This window comes from Gymnogyps californianus, chromosome 1 (assembly GCF_018139145.2).
Source record: "Gymnogyps californianus isolate 813 chromosome 1, ASM1813914v2, whole genome shotgun sequence".
NCBI lineage: Eukaryota > Metazoa > Chordata > Aves > Accipitriformes > Cathartidae > Gymnogyps > Gymnogyps californianus.
Window position 1 is genome coordinate 146,916,619 of NC_059471.1, and position 19,184 is coordinate 146,935,802.

Below are 19,184 nucleotides of genomic sequence, written 5' to 3' on the forward strand. Positions count from 1 at the left end.
TGATGCTCTGCAGTAGCAGTTGTTCCAGAAGATCACACCCTGCTCAATAAAGCAACATCACTAGGCTTGCAACAACCCCGTGGTCTGATTTCCAGAGTGGCATGTTCTCAATGATTTTATTAAGCTAATGGGACTTCTTGTGTGAGTAAATGGTATCCTGAATAAGTAATGACTACTGACGTTGGCCCTACCATTATTTAGAACTAATTCATAAAGACTGAACTTTTTTGGACATTTTTAAAATTCAGTTAATAATTTCATTTGTAGCTAATTTCAAAATTATGATTAATTACTGAGAATAATAGTCTAATATTTATGATGTGAGACTGCAAAATTATGAGCATGTTACATTGACATGTTTATTTTAATTGAACAAAATTTCTTACCATTGTGTCTTTCCAAGGGAACAGGAAAAATTACACATACAATGTACCCTTTAAATTTATAATAACAGCAGCTTCTGATTGGGCTATACCTCTTTAATGTCCACTGTAATTTTACTACCTGGAATAATAGTTGTGAGAAAAAAACCAGGTCTTAAAACGATAAAAACTCAGATGCTAATATCAGTGCCTTTTCTTAGCTTAGTCTTGAACCTCCTGCTGCTAAAGAAAGACAAATAATTCACAGACTGACTAGTAAAGGGCTATGTTCCTCATTGCAGCAGGGAGCTCAGGATACGTCTTACTGTGAACTCAGGAAATAGGAAGCACAATGCTTTGAGGTGGACTAGGAGAATTTTAGAAAAGGCAAGGGCTCATTGGGTGATCTAAGAGATTTAAGATCTCTGAGGACAACTTCTTGCCTGACATAGCTATCAGTGTAGATGTTGCCCATAAGACACAATTTTCGCATCTTCCTTACAAAACTGAAGTATTGTTGAGCTTCCACAGGACTATATGTACCCTGTTAATTGCAGATTTGTTACTCAAACATGGCTTTTTTTTTTTTTTTTAAATTATGTTATATTGACAGGTTTCTTTCTTTAATACCAAACACTATTGCTTATGTTTGCAGACAGTTCTGATAATATTCTATTTTATTGCTCTTTTTATTTAATGTCATTTTAATGCTATTTTATTTAATGTTGCTCTAAGATGGAAAATCAGGGCATGCGGTAAACAACGATTAGAAAATGTCACAGGAAATAACACTATTAGAAAATTGCATTATAGTTATAATAAGGAAACCAAGACAGTAGACTAAGAAGAATCTGAAATCAATATTGAACTGTAAGGTCAGGTAATTTGATAACATTGTAAGCTGGCCTATGTGTTTTCTGTGCTTGAGTGACAAGGCACTTGATTCTTTATGCAGGAGAGCCTATAATCTAAAATGTTAGACTTACTGATCTTTGTAGTGATCATATCTGTATGCTAGCCAATATCCCTTTCATGTGGTAAATATTTTATAGCTTTTTTCAGCTCTGAAGGATACTAATAATATTAATATTCAAGCAGAGTTCCCCCCACCTCCCCTTACTGAGGAGGAATGTAATTTCCCCAGGCAATCTGGTGTATCTATTCTCAGATAAAAACTGACCAAGTGACATAGTCAATTGGTTTGATGCTGAGGAAAAACTCCAGCTTATTTAGTTTCCTAAATAACTTTCCTAGTCCCACTTCAGGAGCTTTATACAACATTACCTTCTGAAGACTGATTTGTGAGTGTCATTTGGGAGAAGGCAGCAATTATCTTCAGCTTTTGGCATTATTATCCCTCTGTTGACCACTTTTCCACCTGGTAGGACAAATGTCAGACCTCCTCAGTATATGGTAACTTAAAATTTTACAGCAGATCAGATCACAAATCAGCATGTCTCCTGTGCCTTAAAAATGTTCCCTTTGTCCTGGAAAGGTATATATACCTGGTCAGCTATGTGTGTGTAAGAGGCTGGCAATAATGGACAGTTCATTATGGCTGCTCACATGCTAAATGTTTAAAGATGTGCTTAAGTGCTTCCTCAATTTAGGTAAAAATGCTTTGAAGAACGGAGCCCATAATTAGCCTCAGTGAACTCAAAGGAACCACTCACGTTCATTGTTTAATATGTATATACACATTTTATAGCCCTGAGGTCAATGCATGTATTGACTTGATTCCCTTATGCAGCATAAGAATGCAATGTGGTAAGACTGGTGAACAAAGATTCCTTATAGCATGATCTTAAATAAATACCACACTGAAAGCTTACATTCAATATGTTTTATTTATTCGTGAACATTAGCTTCTCCCTCCCCCTTTCTTGTCACAAATGACCAGTTATATCTGCTTCTTGGATGTCAGAATAAAAGAAACAATGGTATATCTTATCGACAAATGAATATCCTGGATTGAATGTTACATTATATCAAAAGTTAAAAGCACACCAACATATACTGCACAAAATGTGTAAAGTTCAAAGCTTTTAAGTTCTTTTTTTGAAACGAATGTATTGATTGTATAAGATTTAACATGAAATTTGCTAGACATCTGAAATATATTAGCACCCAGGGAACCATCCCATGGTTCTCTGGTGAAATCATCATATGCAGTGGGGTCATAGCAGCTGCTGATAAATTACACCATTATCAGTATCGTTTCAACACAGTCGGTGGAATTAATGGGCAAAGAATCAGGGCCCCACACTTCGATGTGTACCGAATCTAGTATTTTTACAATACTATTTAATACGAACAAAACAAAAATCTTTATTGGTGTCATAAGAATTTCCTGCATGCTGCTACAAGCTCTTAGCATGTGATTTCTTAACCTCACACTGACAGGAATCTGTTGCAGGAAGATGGTAGCAATTTTAAGACAATAGCCTTATGATTAGAAACGTTAAGGTATGTGATCAGCAGATGACTGCATATTCTCAAGGGCAACTGAGACAAAATGTACCGTGGGAAATGGGATAAAGAAACATTAGTGGATAAATAATTGAATTATCTTAGACAACATTTAAATTATACTGTTTCCCAGTGGATACCACTTCTCTTCATTTAACTGGACACTGCTCAGTTGAATGTTAACAGCTCCCACAAATGTTCCTTTGCTTTTCACAACAAGCTTCAGTATACGGCCTTTAAGCTCTGTGACTTTGTCATACACAACCTGAAATAATATATAGTGAAACAGAAAAAAACATATGAACTTCTAAATCTATTTGACAGGCAAAACACCTACTTCAATACAGCATTCAGGATGATGATTACAACGTTGTAATAATTGCTTTAAACTGCCCTCCAGAATTATAAACTACTAACCATGAGCCAAATTCACTTAACCTAGTGAATTTACCTCAGAAATATATTTCACCTCATGGAGTTTATATAAAAGAGATTCTGCCAGCTTAGGCTTGTGAAATCTGATAATCAAGCATTTGTAAATAAATTTGAAACCTCTGTTGCACAACGCTTGAGAAAAAAATAGGTATACATAATTTTCCCTGTGAAAATTGAAACTCTAACTTAAGCAGAGTTTTGAACTCAAATGTGAAGAAATATCAGATCCTCCATGAAATTCACCAGGGAATAGTAATACGGTTGATTTTCTGGAGGAGAGATTCAGATGGAGGGTACTCATCATGGACAGTGGCATGAAAACATAAGATAGGTAAATCTGTAAAAGTGTAGATTATTATAATTTTTAAATATCTTTCCATAGCAGATGCTTTGATAAATGGTATTGCTTTTCTGCGAAAATCAGAAAAAAAACAGGAAAACAGTTTTGATGTCAATTTTTTTTTACCTATGTATATTGTATTTGTTTCATGTTCCTTAGTAGTGCCTTAAAGCGACTTTATGTTGCTTTGATATGTCTTATAAAGGTGTATCACATCAATGCACAGTACCTCAGAATTTTTTCTCACGACTGTACTTGTGATTAAATCTTGTGCTACATATCAGAATTAAAAAAGATCAAGCCAAAGCAAAAAACAATTTTCTTCTAACCAAGACTTCCATAAAATTAAATAATTGTTCTAGATCCAACAAACCGACATTATAAAAGAGATAATTTTCCTTTGAAAATTGTCTGCATAAATTTTACTATTTCAATACAAATAACTTTATGCATGATTCTGGATGCTAACTGTATCCAAATGTGCCCATTATAAAAATGCTTGCATTTTTAAACGGAATCATCAAATATTAAACATGACAGAAAGATCAGCCCACTCAGTAGAAGCTGTAGATGTGGAATATCTCTGAGATTGGACCCAATTTAGCAAGTGGAACTTAACTAAATTTGGATGTTTCTGTTACTCGAGAAGTACTGTTAATACTTCTTAAATTAAATGAGACAGCTTGCTTAGCATCTGTTTAGAAAATTACTAAGGCCTATAGTTTTTAAAATATCCTTGAAATTACCTTAATACTATGAGAACACACTGAGGTTAATTATGAAATGTTAATGGTGTATTTTCTGAATTTTAAAAAAAAATCTGGAGTGATAGGCTAACAAGAATGAGCTGCATTCAGAACAGATTCCTATGTTTCAGTCTCTGCATTAATCAAAAACTGAGTGAACTGCATGTGGATTGATAAAACGTGAAAGAAAGCTCTCAGCTAGTTTCAGGCCTGAAAGGTAAGCTTTGTTACGAGAAGTACATTTAATCTAAAATTTGTATGGCTGGAAATGTTTTGCTATTTTAGTTGTAATGGAAAATGCTTTAAATTTAATCTCTCTGTGCAGTTTAAAAAGCAAACACAGTGACATACTGTCACTTCAGGAGAATGGGAAAGTGAAACTGCCTAAAAGGCGTTTGCTATGCAACTTGCTTGGATTTACTGTGCAATCTGCATGCAGTCTATACATATGGCACTGCTGAGGAAAAGAAAAGTCAGACTGAGCTCCCTCTAGCTTGGATCTCTGTGGGCTGGACTGCTGAGTCCTCTCTGTACCTCCAATTATAAGAAGCAGAGATGGCCATGGGAGATGTCCTTCAGACAGGGAGAGAGTTTATGAAGGCTCAGCCCTAGCAACGTTCCTTGTGCTGCGTGGCAACAGAAAGGTGGTTCTGAACTTCAGGTGTGGGCCCAGGAGGCACAAAATTGTTGATTCTCCCAGACAACCCTAGCTGGCCTTGGCTGCCCCTGTGGGACCACAGAGTGATTTTGTCGGCACTGCAAGCTGCAGGGATGTCGCAGTGGGCGCCAAACAGACAGGACATCAAGCTACTCTGTCAGCAAGCACCAACAGACAGGACACCAAGCTCTCTGGTGTAGGGGGATAATTGGTGCTGTGGGGATGAATGACCACTGCCACAGGCTGTGGGGGAAAGAAAAATTGTCCTGCTCACTCTTTTTAACTGGCTTTTACTAGAAAGGTCTTACCAGGGAGCAACATTTCCTTTTCCATTTAGAAACCTTTGGAAATCATAGTTTGGAACAGCTGTCATGAAAGTCATGTCTGGTGTTTTTCAGTTTTGATGTTTACTGTGCCTATTTCACCAAATTGCATGTGAATTAAAAATTCCAGCTTCTCTGTCCCCCAATGGCATCTAACCACCAAAATCTAAGTGAAATGATGAAGAAAATCTGAAAAGCAAGGACAGGTACAGTAAGCAATAATATAATTTAGAATAATTCTATGATTTGATTACTGAAGTGATACTAATGTTACTCTAGAAAGGTGCCTTGTTTCTTTGCCAATATATTAAAGATATAATCTTCAGTAGTTGCTTTAAATCACCAAAAAGTGTACGTGTGAGCTGTAAGAGCTAAGAAATCTTCAGTACCATGGCTCACAACAGGCATGAACTGTGGAAATGAACAACTTTCAATCTTTGGACAAAAAGAGGCTTTAAGCTTTGAGCAATGACAGACCTTACAGTGCAGGGTAGATTGTTTTCAAATGATCCCAATAAACTGTTTCTAAAATGGTATTGCAAATTCAGCTGGAGCAAGGTATATATCATCAGGACGTAGGGACAGAAGAAAGGTCTAGAGACAGCTGAATTAGTATGTGGATAAAACAAATGCCACCTGCCAGAATTTCATAGTCAGAACAGTTAAATCCTAAAATGATTGTGTAGTACGAATATTTGCCTCCCATTTATACAGCTAGATCAGATGGAGGTGAGTTATACATGGCCATGCAGCAAATCAGTGGGACAGTTAGGGCTGGAATTCAAGTATTCCTGGCTCCAAAAAGAGAAGCACTGTTGACCTACAGGAGTCTAATGATATTTTAATCGCAAATGGGGGACAGTTGCTTCTCCTTAGGTAGCCATGGCACAGATCCTAGATTTGCTCTTAATCGTCCAAATTAGCTTTGATGCACAGTGCTGGAGGGAGCGGCTGTGGCTCCTGGTGCAGCTCCCCTCCTCCTCCTCCATCAGGCTTGCTGGGGCTACTCTGGTTGTTGCAGGCCAGCGTCCCCTCTGCTCCGAGGGCAACTGCAATAACAGTAACAGACTGATATGGCCCAGGCATATTTGCTCACATTTGGCTGCACCCCAAGGGCAGGATGGAGAGAGTCCCCTCTTGTTCTGGCTTCATTATGGCAATGCACACTCTGCTTTGTCTTGGAGGTTTGCTCATTTTGTGGGTGCGCGAACATGCAGGCACTCAAGAGACAAACTGAGGACAACTGAGACCTTGAAGCGTGCCTCAGGACAAATGCTACACATACAAGCAAGACCCCACTGCAGTTGGTTCTGGTCATTGCGACTTTTCTTGGCAAGAGTTTAAACTTAAATAATTCAGATTTATTTTCAATTTTTTTACTTTCTTAGTTTTCACTAAACTACTCTGCAACCTCCCAAGTAACTCTTATTTATTCGTAACAGTGGTCTATAAGCAGGTACGTTATTCTTTTTCTCTTTACACTGCATTCCATTTTTCTCTGTTCTTTCTCCTCTTCTTCTCAGCCATCATTTTTTAATGCAATGTTATACCAGTGTGAATGCAACAAACTCCAAAATCCAAATAAAGGAAAAAGAGAAAAAAGGAATGCTTGTTAAAAGCAACTCCAAAACGTTTGGCATAGTTCATTCTATTGTCAGCCCTCCTGGACTTTCACATCTTTACTCTCACACACATGAGTAAAAATCAAAAATAAAATGCACTTTTGCAAGGCTGATAATTTGCTGTAGGCAGTCATGAGCAATAAAAGTACAAAACTAAAAACAAAAATACCCAAGAGAAGCACATTTCAGAATTTTCTCAGTCTCAAACACAGAGAGAAATTAATATACAGCTTCCTTCCAGCCATTTGGCTTTAATAAAAACTTATGAACTCATAAAAAAGGCTAGTACATTTCTGTACACAGCGTTTTGGACAGTAACTAACTTAAAAGACAGCTGACTTATATTTTTAGTAGTTTTTCTTCCCTGGGGCGGCTTCTTCCTCAGTCTACCAGCCTTGGACAGAAAATGCATACAGAATGATATCACATATGGAAGAACAGAGCTGCTAACAGCACAAGCATCGGGTTTGAAATGTCCAAGTTCAATGTAACCATATGTCCCCACTGTGATTAGCAGTTCCTGGTGAAAAAGATTGAGCATCTGTGAAGAAGGCTCTAAGTTTTGAGTAAAGGATATTGAAGTTTTCATGGAATTTCTCTTAACAGCAGTGGAATGCTCCTTAACCACAATTAAATCTCCTCCCAGTGACTACTGTCTGACTGCAGACAGGATTTTGGATTTTCTTGCATTCCACTTGATCTAATAATGATTAGAAAGATAATTGTCTTCCAGTGTTGCTGGTTGGTTCTTGTCTGTATTTTTGGATACTTTACAATGAATGTTATTATATAATCATATTATATTTCTTTGCTTTAAATATCCTTCAAATGCAAAGGAATTTCTTTAGACAGGTCAATTAGACTCATTCCACTGTCTCTTTGATTGCAAAAAAAGGAAAGAATATAATAAAAACAAAAAAAGCCTAGTTCCCTGTTATTCCACTGCAGTACCACAGGGAGGGAAATCTGTCTCAGCTGTTAGCAGCAATACTACTCAAGGAGTCTACTTACAGAAGCGCTGGAAGCCATCAGTGTAAGTAGGTAACTTTTGTAATCAAACAGATGTAGGAAAATAAAAATAAAAATATTAAAACCCCAGGACTGGGAAACTAGGAGATAAGGACCCTTAGTCTCAGTTGACTAACTTACGCTTCAACATATCTATGAAACAGGGTGGAGTGGTAGTACTTTCCATGCCTTCTACTTTAGAGTCTGCGCAAAGAGCATTTGTAAATTGCTTTGAGATCTTTAGGAGATTTGTTATATGTAATAATTATAACCTCCAGTCCCGCCTACTGTTTGAATCTCATCTGCCCTTACAAAAGAATATCGTTTATGCCACTTCCCATTCTGTTGTAAATGTTTCTCCGTACAAATGTTTCCTTTCACCCTAGAAGTGTGAGCACTTCAGTGGTGTGCCAAATAATTATATATGGCTGTGAACTGCTAGCATTTTGACATAAAAAGAACTTGGCTATTTATTATTGTGTTATCGTTTAGGACAGTGACAACCAATTTGGTTGTCTATTTTCAAATGTGAATTTGAACAACAACATCCATTCAATTAGTGCTTTTTATGTTATTGTATAAATCTGCATTCAAAACAGCCTAGGTTTTGGTGCAATGATGCTTGGTCTCATTTGGCTAACATGTAACTATGGTCGTGGTATAAGATAGAGCAGTGTGAATAATCCAACTGCTTTCCTGAAGAGAGAGGCATAAAGAGACTGTTTCACTTCTGAGAAAGGTGCAAAGCAGAAGATTGTCCCCATTTGTGGTTCAGCTTATGATATGTTCCTTCTTTTTGATCTTACCCATTGCAACAGCTCTGAATGCTGTATTGTTATTTTATTTCAAGAGTGGGCAAAGAAAATCAAACAAGTGAGAACTGGTGGAAGAAAGTGAAAGGTACTCACAATTTCATTGTAAGTAGGGTCAGAGCTTTTTGGGGCTGTTCTTGTTTTCCTTCGACTGACCTCATAAGGATCCGGCAGAAGATAAAATTCAGCGTGTGCACTTGGAGCAGAGCCATCTGGGAGGCGCTGAAAAACAAAACGGTCATAAATATGAATGCCCACGTTCTAGCAATGAAAACAAATAAGAAGTACCAAATGAAATCTGGACTTTAAACAGACACAGAAACATGTTACATTCTCAGTATTCTCTTGGCTAAATTGGAGTGCTAGTGCAGTAAGCAACAGGAATTCTTAGAATTCAGCTTAACATTGAATCAGGAAAATAGAAATGAAATAATACAAGAACAAGGTAAAATTGCCTGTCTTTAATATTTTACATTCTGATGGAAAAACCCTTAAGCCTCAATCTACTTTAACTCAGCTTAATCTGATACAAAGTCTAGCCCTTCCATTTTCTAGAGCAATGCATAGAAACTGGATTATAGCCAGTAAGCTTCTATTGATTTTAACCCCTAAGTAGCAGTGCTGATGCTGGGGAGAACTGATTGTTTCTAAGGGTGTTTCATAAAGCATATTACTATAGAAGAGCCAGGAGCATTTCCTGCAGCAATATGGGCAGAACAGGATTCTTGTAATAACAGTCTTTCCGATCTCTCCCATCACACAGCTGCAAACTCTCTTTAATTTTCCATTTCAGGTTACTGAACAATATTCCAGATATTCTATCTTATGGTAGCTACTCGAGATGAGAGCCAATCTATTAACCAGGCTTAGTCAGAAGCTAGTGCTGGTGGGTGGAGAGTTTTTTGATAACTTCTGAACAGCTGTAAGGTTATTCCTAAAACAACATCACAGTTACTCAGAAAACACATTGGTAGCATGAGAGGCTTTAAAAGAACACACAAGAAACATAATAACGAAAAACTATGGAACAGGTATCTTGCCAGCATATGTCACTTAGCGCTTAGCTTATAATTAAGCAGAAACCTTTGTGTTGGTAACACAGTATACAATCAGAAAGCACAAAATGGGGCCTATCAAAATATCAGTAATTTTAATCATATCGTCAGCATTTTAGGCAGCAAGTTTACCTGACAGCTAATAGGCAATCCAGTGACGGGTTGCAAATGAAAAAGCAGGCAAAAAGAAGAGATCTTAGAATGTTTGGAACCGATGAACCCAGAGCATTACACAGGCAGTTACATTTATATTTCCCTTTGTAATTTTACCTGGCTCAGAATAAAGTCATTTCTCAGATTTTGATTATTCACAGTATGTGTCTAGAAATATGGGGCTTTCTACAGGCATTATCAACAACATATCCCTGTGGCAGGAGAAACCGCTGGTGTCCTAGCAATAAATAACTTCTCTGTTGGGAAGAAAAACAGTGCTTGTGTGTGTGAGCAACCAGTTCTTGCACAGCAAATCTCTGTTTTTTGTTATCTGAAATGATCCTTCAAGGCAAATGATGTGGTCAGCTGCAAAGCTTATTATTGCTATCATTAACACTCTACAGCATCAAGATGCACTACTCAAATCATTACATATTGTCAGCACTATGTGAAAGATTATTGTTACTACTGCTAAGCTCCCTAAAGTATTTAAAATATACATGGGATTTACATAGATGGCATTCAAAGGCCAAAATAAGAATGCCATTAAATGGCAGTGAAACTAACAGGTATTTTCCTAGGACAGAGTACCATATTGTTAACGCAGGATTTATAATTTACACTGTCCATTTGAAAGCCCATCTCTATTGATCTAGGACTACACTAATTTCAATCAAGGATTACAAATAAAAGTAAATTGAACAGGCTCTTAAAAATCAGGAAGGAGAAAGAAATGTAGCCTTAAATACCAGTCCAAGCAACCAGGATCCTAGCTGTAATCAAGCTCTTCCCTTCTCAATGAATAGATAAGCATCACTGTAACTTGAAGGTCAACAGATTTCAGTTGTTTCAGACAAAAAAGGGAACATGGTTCAAAAAAGAAAAAGGAGGGTGTCATTCTTGAAGAAGACCTTATCAGCTCAACTGCTGAGGCCCCGCACAATGATCTTCACTATCTCAAGCGTGGAAATACAGTACAGTGAGAGTCCTGTAAAATGTCAGGCTTTCTAAATCATCCCAGCAGTGTATTGCCTAACCAGGGACCATGTCAGAGCTAATTTTGAAAGCTGAGGTCAGCACCAGCTGTGAAGGGCATCAGGCTGAGAAGCCCAGATGGTAGGTAACAGGCTACAAAGGTAACAGAGAGCATAGCTGCATCCTTCCAGTTCTGCTCCCCTTTGAGCTGCCCAGATAGGACAGGGTGTAGTCACAAGTGCTGTGCCCCACTGCACACCTCAAGACAACACAGGCACAGATCACGGCAGCATCGTTTGCATTTGAAACAGGCTCAGTCTGACACTCTCCTGCCAGGGAAAGAATTCAAGCTGATTGCTGTGTGATTGTTTAACAGGACCAGAAGTGCATGCGATGAATCAAAAAAAAGTCAGATAAAATTGTCACTACGCCTTTGAGTTGCTCCTTGTACCCTGCTAGCAATGCTGGCACATTATCTAGCCTTCAGGCAACTAACCTTCCTCCATCAGCCGACTCCTCCTAAAATCTAAGGAAGGCACTTTGCAGCAGTGCTGTGGCCATATGAAACACAGAAAACTACTTCCTCACTATTACTTTGAATGTAGGTAAATACATGTTGAAAGAGGTGAATGGGAAGAGAGGGTCAAGAGAGAAAATAAAAAAAGAGAATATTTTAGCAATTCAGAGAAGAAAACTCAAGGCAGAGCAGTTGCTCTGGGATCTTTCAGAACTAAAACAAAGCCACTTTTCATGAATAGTAGCAATCAGCAGCCAGACTGTTAGAGGTAATTTAAACTGCAGCCACCTGAATTCCAACTAGAGATCTTAGTTCTGGTTGTTGGGTGCTGTTTCCCCCCCCCCCCCCCCGCTTTACAGATAACATTTTCCCACTTTATCTTCCCTTGGCGACGAAAGGCAAACCGGCCACTCCAAATTCCACAGTTGTCCCAGTTCTCCATCTGCAGTGGCACTGTTATGCCATCAAGCAATCAAAAAGCTTCAGCTGAGCACTCTTCAAGCCAGATCACATCTTCCACTTCTCAACTGCCCTACCTTGATTCCTAATATGACACAATACATCTAACGAGGGTCTCTAACTGTTAAAAAGGTTCTGTCCCACTACACGCTAATCAGTCAAAACTACAGATCAAGAGCAGGTATAAATCAGCCATGGCTTTACAAGAGCAGAGTATGGGTAGCTCGTATGATGAGTTTGTGCTGGCTTCTCTTTTGATCGGCACAATAGTTGAATCTTTTCTTGTGAAGAGTCTGCTTCACCGAACGATTTCTTGAGACAAGACTTGCTGTGGAAGGAGATGTACTTTGCTAGACCCTCCCTAGCAGGAACAAAGAGTTCAACAATCATACTGCAAAAACAAGAGTGGGATTAACATGGCAGAAATATCTTTTTAAATTTAAAGTAGGTGAAATTTGAAGTAAACTGTTTTATTAAGACAACTGACATGGCAGGCAAAAATCCCAAGCTTTCAGGCAAACTAGTCCTTTCTCAGACTTTCATGTATGAGTTGAGTATTTGTTTGAATAAAGGACAATGGAGAAAACATCAGAAATTTTTTTTTTCTTTCTAAAGATTATGTCTTCTGTCATATTACAGTGTCACATTTAGTGAGCAAACCCCCTGGATTATCCTTTCACTTCTAACTCAGACTGCGTTGGCACATTTATAAACTTAGGTAAACATGAAGAATATCTGACCTAAATGCCAGTCTCACTTGCACCAAAGAATATCTGTTCCAGTGAGTCCATTATAAACACAGGGTAAGATTTCTAGCAGGCTTATGAGTAATTCTGAAATCCAGCAAAACCCCTTTTGTTATTATTAATGGCTCAAAAATCACTGATTTCTGTCCATAGTCCAGGCCAGAAGGAAAATCAAAGGGTACCTTGGGAATGCCATTTTGCACTTTAACTACTCTTCAAAATCTTTATAGCTTGCATGTACTTGTGATCAAGCAAACAGAAAAAACCCAAAGTTTTAGATTGAATTCTATTTATGTTTAATTCTGTAGTCATTTCATTAAACCAAAAATAAAGAAAGTTGAGTTCCTTTAAAAGAAGTTACTCCCAATTTAAATTACTGTCTTAAATCTTCGATTGTGTATGCTTGCAAATAAATTCAAGCTATAAAAATCTGTAAGGCTGAAAAGGTATAAAATCAAGTTCCCAACAGAAATGCCACAGCTCTCCTTGTTAAGCCTATGGACAAAAAAAACCCAGTGATTTTGATCTGCCAATAAAAAACATTGAGTTGAATTTAGAAGCTGACTCCCTGTGCTTTCTTCAATTACAAACAAGCCACAACTGAACAATTTTCTCAGAGAATGACCTGCTTACTTGACCTTGATAATGGCTGATGTTTTTAAGGAACTCAGTTACCACTGCCTGTATATATGTTTAAAAAGGCAGTTTATTTTTGAAATGTTATTTTTTTCTAAAGTCAGGCAGAAGGTGATGAAAATATTTAAGAATGAGGGGGAATGAGGGAGAGGAAATAATACTCTGGATTTACTTCTCTCCATATCTGTAATTCGATACTGAAAAACTAATACAGACATGTATCTGTTATGGCTATGTTCCATGTTTCACTCCAATTTTATTTTCTAAAAACAAAAAAAGTATTGATATTTACTTACAGAAACCCACGGAGATAGGTTATGTCCTGTGTAATTTAATTTTAAGTATACTAGCTGTAGCTGGGAAATAATGGATGAAATTCAATTAATTTTTCCACAAGAATTACATTATCCTAATGACTTTTCTCCCTTGATCATTACTAGCCATCCACAACTCTCCTTAAGGATGGATTCCTTGTTAGCATTATGAAAGGCCTAACTAGTTCAAAATTTGCCATATAGTAAACTATGCAATTTAGCAGCCAATATGAATATTGGGCCTTACTCATATGAATTTTAAGGAAAGTTTTATGATTTTTAAAAAATGCACTTTAGGGATAATTTATTTTAAAGCTTTTTAAAACTCACCTCTTCCTAAGTGACATCAGATTTTCTTTTTAGGTGACTATTGCCTCAAACTTAAATCATGTCATCAGTTTCTCTTAGTGTTAGACATGCAGATATTTTTCCACCTTTTGTCCTAGAGTGAAACAGATTGATGGCTCCTGAACATTTGATAGTTCCAGCTGCTGTTCTCTTTTCCCCATTTTTCATTTTCAACCATCTTGACAAAAAAAAAAAATGATCAAAGGTAACTTGATTAACTAATGCCACCTTTCCTCCTCTATAAATAACTTCCTTTCTTCCCCCCAAATTAATTTCCTGGACATTTTCAAATCTCAGTTGCTTTCTTTCCCTCCTCCAATGAAAAAAAGAAATCCAGGCTTTAGAAAGGCTCCCATTTCAGCTACTGCCCCCAAATTAAAAAAAAAAAAAAAAAAAAAATAAATCTTTCACTTTGTCCAGTAGCTCTAACTCTCAGTTTTCCTATCCTTTACCTTCATCTTGTGTTTTTCTCTTACATGCACTGCCGTGAGAATTTATCTTCTACATAGCAAAGAAAGGACTACAAAATATTCCTAATATTCCTTGATGTTTAATATTGAGATAGCCTTACATCTTTAAAAATAATATCACTATAGCAAATGGTTAGAAAAAACCTTCACAGCTACAAAGCAAAATGTTTATATATTAAGTGTTGACATGAGGCAGATTTGATTATTATCCAATAAAGGAAGATTAGAAAAAAATCCACAGAAGAAATCAGCCTTGCACGCCAGTAACCTGTATAAATTACTAGCTGCCTCTTGACTAAATTAAAACTAGTAAGAAATGTGGAAAAGCCATCACTGCTGCTACATTGTCTTTCACTTTCTCTGAGTCCCGGTGTAACTTAGCAGAGAAAGGCTAAACCCTGTCTTTGTAAGCTGCAACTTAATTAACAAATACAGCCTCTGCCTTAGAAAAAGATAACATCCTCTGGGCTAGTTCTCAATTTAAAGAGCTGAGAAAATAATCAGCACTAAGACAATGATGTTACAAAGCAAGAGGTTCCTTCAAAAACAGATTAATAAGATATATAAACCTTCAGGACAAACGGGATTGCTGTGTGAATGGGTGGTTGTGTTGTTACTTCATAAATCCTCACGTGGGACTGAAGACCCTTGTTTTTCCTTTGAGCTCTGCATATCCCAAAGCACTGAACACCTCTATTCCACTCTGCTATTAAGCTTTTAGTTTTCCTGTCACAAAATATTTTCAAATTGCTTCAAAGAAAATTAAAAATAAAATCACAGTTGCAGTAATTAAATAATAATTACAAAATAAGATAATCCACTATATCGCTATGGTGCATCCTCCACTGTCTGCTATTGGCAAGACAAAACAGAAAAGCAACCAGCCAAAAGTGATTGCATAAATAAGGCATTTTTTCCCAAACAACTGCTTTTTTCACCTAAAATTTGAAAACATTTAACTGCTTCTCTGCAAGATAAATTTTATTTTATTATGTTTTCTGATCCCAATTTCCCCCCTCCCCCCCCCCCCCCCCCCCCCCGTGAGCAACCTCATTCGTATTCCTAAATTCTTTCCTATCTCATGCATGCATCCAGGTATGTACATAAACAGAAAAGATACACTGTGACAGAGGTCACTGACACGCAGGTCAATGGCAAAGCAACAAAAAAAGAAATGAAGTTTATCTCAATTTAACACAGGGAAATAAAAAGATACATTGTTTCAGAACAACATATATTTTGTTTCAGGGAAGCTCTGGAAAGCATTTTTTGAGCAGGCATTTTCTGCCTTTCAGAAATCTGGTAGTGTCAGTGGAGCAAGCCTCCAGATGGCTTTGTCATTTACTGTGATAAAAATGCAAAGGTGCTCTATCCGTGTTATTGATTTGAATCTCCAGATATAACTTATGCACTTTGTGCAGTCCAATACCTTCAACATCTTTATCAACCTGCCTGTTCTGCACACAGCTTGTCAGTGCATCAAATGGGCAAACAGTGCCGAATGTGGGTGCTGTTAATTCAAGGAAAAACCGTGCTTTTGTCACTGTAGTTCTTTCCAGCCCTTTCTCTTCCAAGTGAAATAAGGCTTTTTGGCAAAAAAAAAGGTGCAGGTTTGCTGGTTCGGCTTTGTTTGTAGTAGAGTAGCAAGGACTTGTGCAGTCTAGCTGTTAATAAAAGACGGTATGCTACATTCCTAATGGGGAGAACTATGCTGGCAAAAATAGGGTCTAGAGCTGTCCTGAGTCACTAAATCTCTAAAGAGCAAACCAACCAACACTCTCCAAGGTCTCCTGGCTGTCAAATGGGAAAAACTAACCCTCAGTCACTGAGATGGAAGGAAAGCATCACAGCTAGTGCCCTGCAACGAACACACCAGTTCTGGGCAAAATGTCAAGGCGTTGACCTATCCTGGTGCATATGTGAGGTAGGTATGTACGTTTCCAGTAAAGTCTAGGGAGATCTCTGTAATGCTGTCAAGGAGGGAGGCCAGAAAGAGATTCAACTCATCATATTGTGGTCATCTCCTGACTTGGCTTGGTTAAATTGCCCACACATTGGTGTCTGGCACCATTTGAGACACAGAAGATGCTTAAGATATCTGCGTAAACTGTCAGACATGACACAGGCCTTACCTGAGGCCCTCCTCTTCTGCAGTGGCAGCTGGAGGCCAGATGGGACATGTTAGGTCATCTCCTATATGTTTAGGAAAATGAATTGGGACTTAAGTCTCCACTGATCAAAATGAGAGCTTAGACATCTCGACTAGGATCCAGTTTCTAAAATACTGCTGCTTCATGTCACCTCAGATGACAAAAGGTGTGTATGGAGTTGGAAATATGACATAGGCTTTATGGGAAACTGGCACCACTCTGGAGTGGTCATTGGAGGTCAAGCAAGATACTCCATGGTATTCAAAACAGTCATGATCAGGCAACTGAATTCCATCACATCATATATGTATGCATCTTTGTTTCAAGCTGAATCCCACTCCAGTTAGGCCAGGACACACAGACAGTGGGATTTTTGAAATGAACAAGTATTATTTGTTAAATATTTAACAAAAAGAGGTTTTTTCCTTGTAAGGAGAAAGGCAGTTCTGGGAAACAGGCTGGATCCCAAAAGGTTCAGGGCTTCCTAAGAACTATGTAAAATGTTTCTGATGTGATTCAGCCATTTGAGAGAAAAGCCCATGTAACTCTGCTTAAATGAAGTAAATAAAATGAAAGCTGGCCTGTGATACCTAGAAGGTCATAAGGGTTTCTCTTCCAAGCCTTTATTTCTATAGAGCTCTGAAACCAGAATCGAACACTTTCAGAAAGGTGAAGAAAGGAACTGAGATGTAGCTCTGACACTTTGTTTAAAAAGAATAATTTATTTTCTTGGTGATCCAGAAAGAGTTGTATATTAGGATAGACACAATCCCAAATGAAATGAGGAAGAGTCTGTACAACCACATGACTATAACTGTCAGGTAAAACAGGCTCTTGCCTTTTACTGACCATCGGCGGTAGCAGACAAGGAGGGCTAGACTTTAGCTCCAGCAAGTAATGACACAGCTTTGTGTGCATTTACTACTGTTTCTGAATTAACAACAAAGAAAAAGATGTCTTAGAATGGCTTGTGTTCCCTACCCAGCTCACTGAAAGCTTAAGTCTAGCTCCTGAGCTCTGACACCCCTCTAACACTTCACCAATGCTCAGGCTTAGATTACTGGGTGCTGCACATAGCACCATGTGGGTATAAAAAAGTTACCAAGGCTGCAAAAATAATCTAAAGAAGGCTACTGTATAACCGGAAGTGCTAATGTATTAAATGTACAACACCCAGTAAAAGATTTGAGTAAGAATCACACAGAAGTTTTTTTCCCAAAGAGAAAGGTGACAAGATACGTTCTAGACTTCCGAACCACATGCTGTATTACTATCTTTAAGTCATTTAAACTCTGCTTTTTTGCATAGATGAAAGAAACCAAGGTTCAGTCATGCTTTAAAATTATATTATTCTATGGATAAGCAAAGTTGGTGCAGGGTATAGAATGCAGAGAGCAGATTTCATAAATAAGTCTCTGAAGCTTTTATTCCAGAATTACCATCAAGCCTGTAAAGAAACTAAATTCCATTGTTTTCAACCCTGTATTGTTGTTGTGCTTGGAACATTTAATTTTCACATGAATACTTAGTTGCAGAGTCCATGACACTGGTTGAGATAAACCTGATCTAGTTTGGACCCTTAGAAAAATAGATCCCAGAATTTCTTCTCTCTTGAATAAAGCACAGGGGAGAACAAATAATTAAGACAAATCCCCATTTCGCTTTTCTTTTGAAATCACTCAGGATTAACACCTTTGCTGCCTGGTAGAGGGCATGAAAGAAAATTAGCCTTTGAGAAAAGAAACACAAGCAAATGCTGTTGTTCTGTTTCTATCTTTTTGTCACATACATATTCTTTTCTCTCCTTGCCTAGGCACAGATAGTAAGTGAATACAAAAATGCATAAAGAAATAGTGACACTTATCTGTGTCTTCAACCTGCACTATTTTTCTTCTTAATTTCTTAATTAGTTAAAAAGGTCTGTATATGCCTGATCCAGGCTATTTTTAATTTCTCAAACTGTACAGAGCTCCCTCTACTTTTCTTTAGATTATTCTACAGCTTGCCATCTCCCTTTGTAAGAAAGCATTTCTTATATGATGCATGCAATTTCTGCTCCTTAATTACCTCTCATTACTTCCACTTAGGCTCTTGCTCAATGTCCTAAATAAGTCCTCTTGAACCTTGCTGTCTTCTCCCTTAAATATTTGCACAATTGACTTTTGTCCTTTTTAGTCTGTTCTTAACTAAGTTAAGTTTTAGTAACAATAAATCACTCCTGAAGAATCAATCACTCCCAAGTAACCCTACTGAGAACTGTTCTTTGAACTTGTATTCTAGTTTTAAAAAAACATCCTGAGAGAAATATTTTACTATCAAAGCCGTATAAAGATGAACTACTTTCTTTCTGCACCGTGACACCAGGATCTGGCCTTTCTCATTGGCATCTCTCACAGCAACCTCATGTCTCACCATTTGCTTGTTTTATCTTCACATTACTGTGGGATATAAATCTATACCTCCCTGAGGAAATACTTTTCATTTGTCCAAGCTGGTTGTAGCATTCTGGAAATTACTTTTATTCTCTTGATCTTGCTCTGTCTCCACTACTATTTTTAATGTTTTCTTCATTTGCAACCAGTGGCA

The 19,184-nt window shown here is 37.6% G+C and overlaps 1 protein-coding gene across 1 annotated transcript in view; it reads right to left on the minus strand.

The window, feature by feature from the left end:
- Positions 1 to 2,867: 2,867 nt before the first annotated feature.
- Positions 2,868 to 19,184, minus strand: part of PIK3C2G (phosphatidylinositol-4-phosphate 3-kinase catalytic subunit type 2 gamma) — a 205,113-nt gene continuing 188,796 nt past the window's right edge. Inside the window, exons 32-33 of the mRNA XM_050913293.1 lie at positions 8,872 to 8,997; positions 2,868 to 3,096 (exon numbers count right to left, since the gene is read on the minus strand). Of these exons, the coding sequence (XP_050769250.1) occupies positions 2,944 to 3,096; positions 8,872 to 8,997 (279 nt within the window). The 3' untranslated portion in view covers positions 2,868 to 2,943. The remainder of the gene's footprint in view (positions 3,097 to 8,871; positions 8,998 to 19,184) is intronic.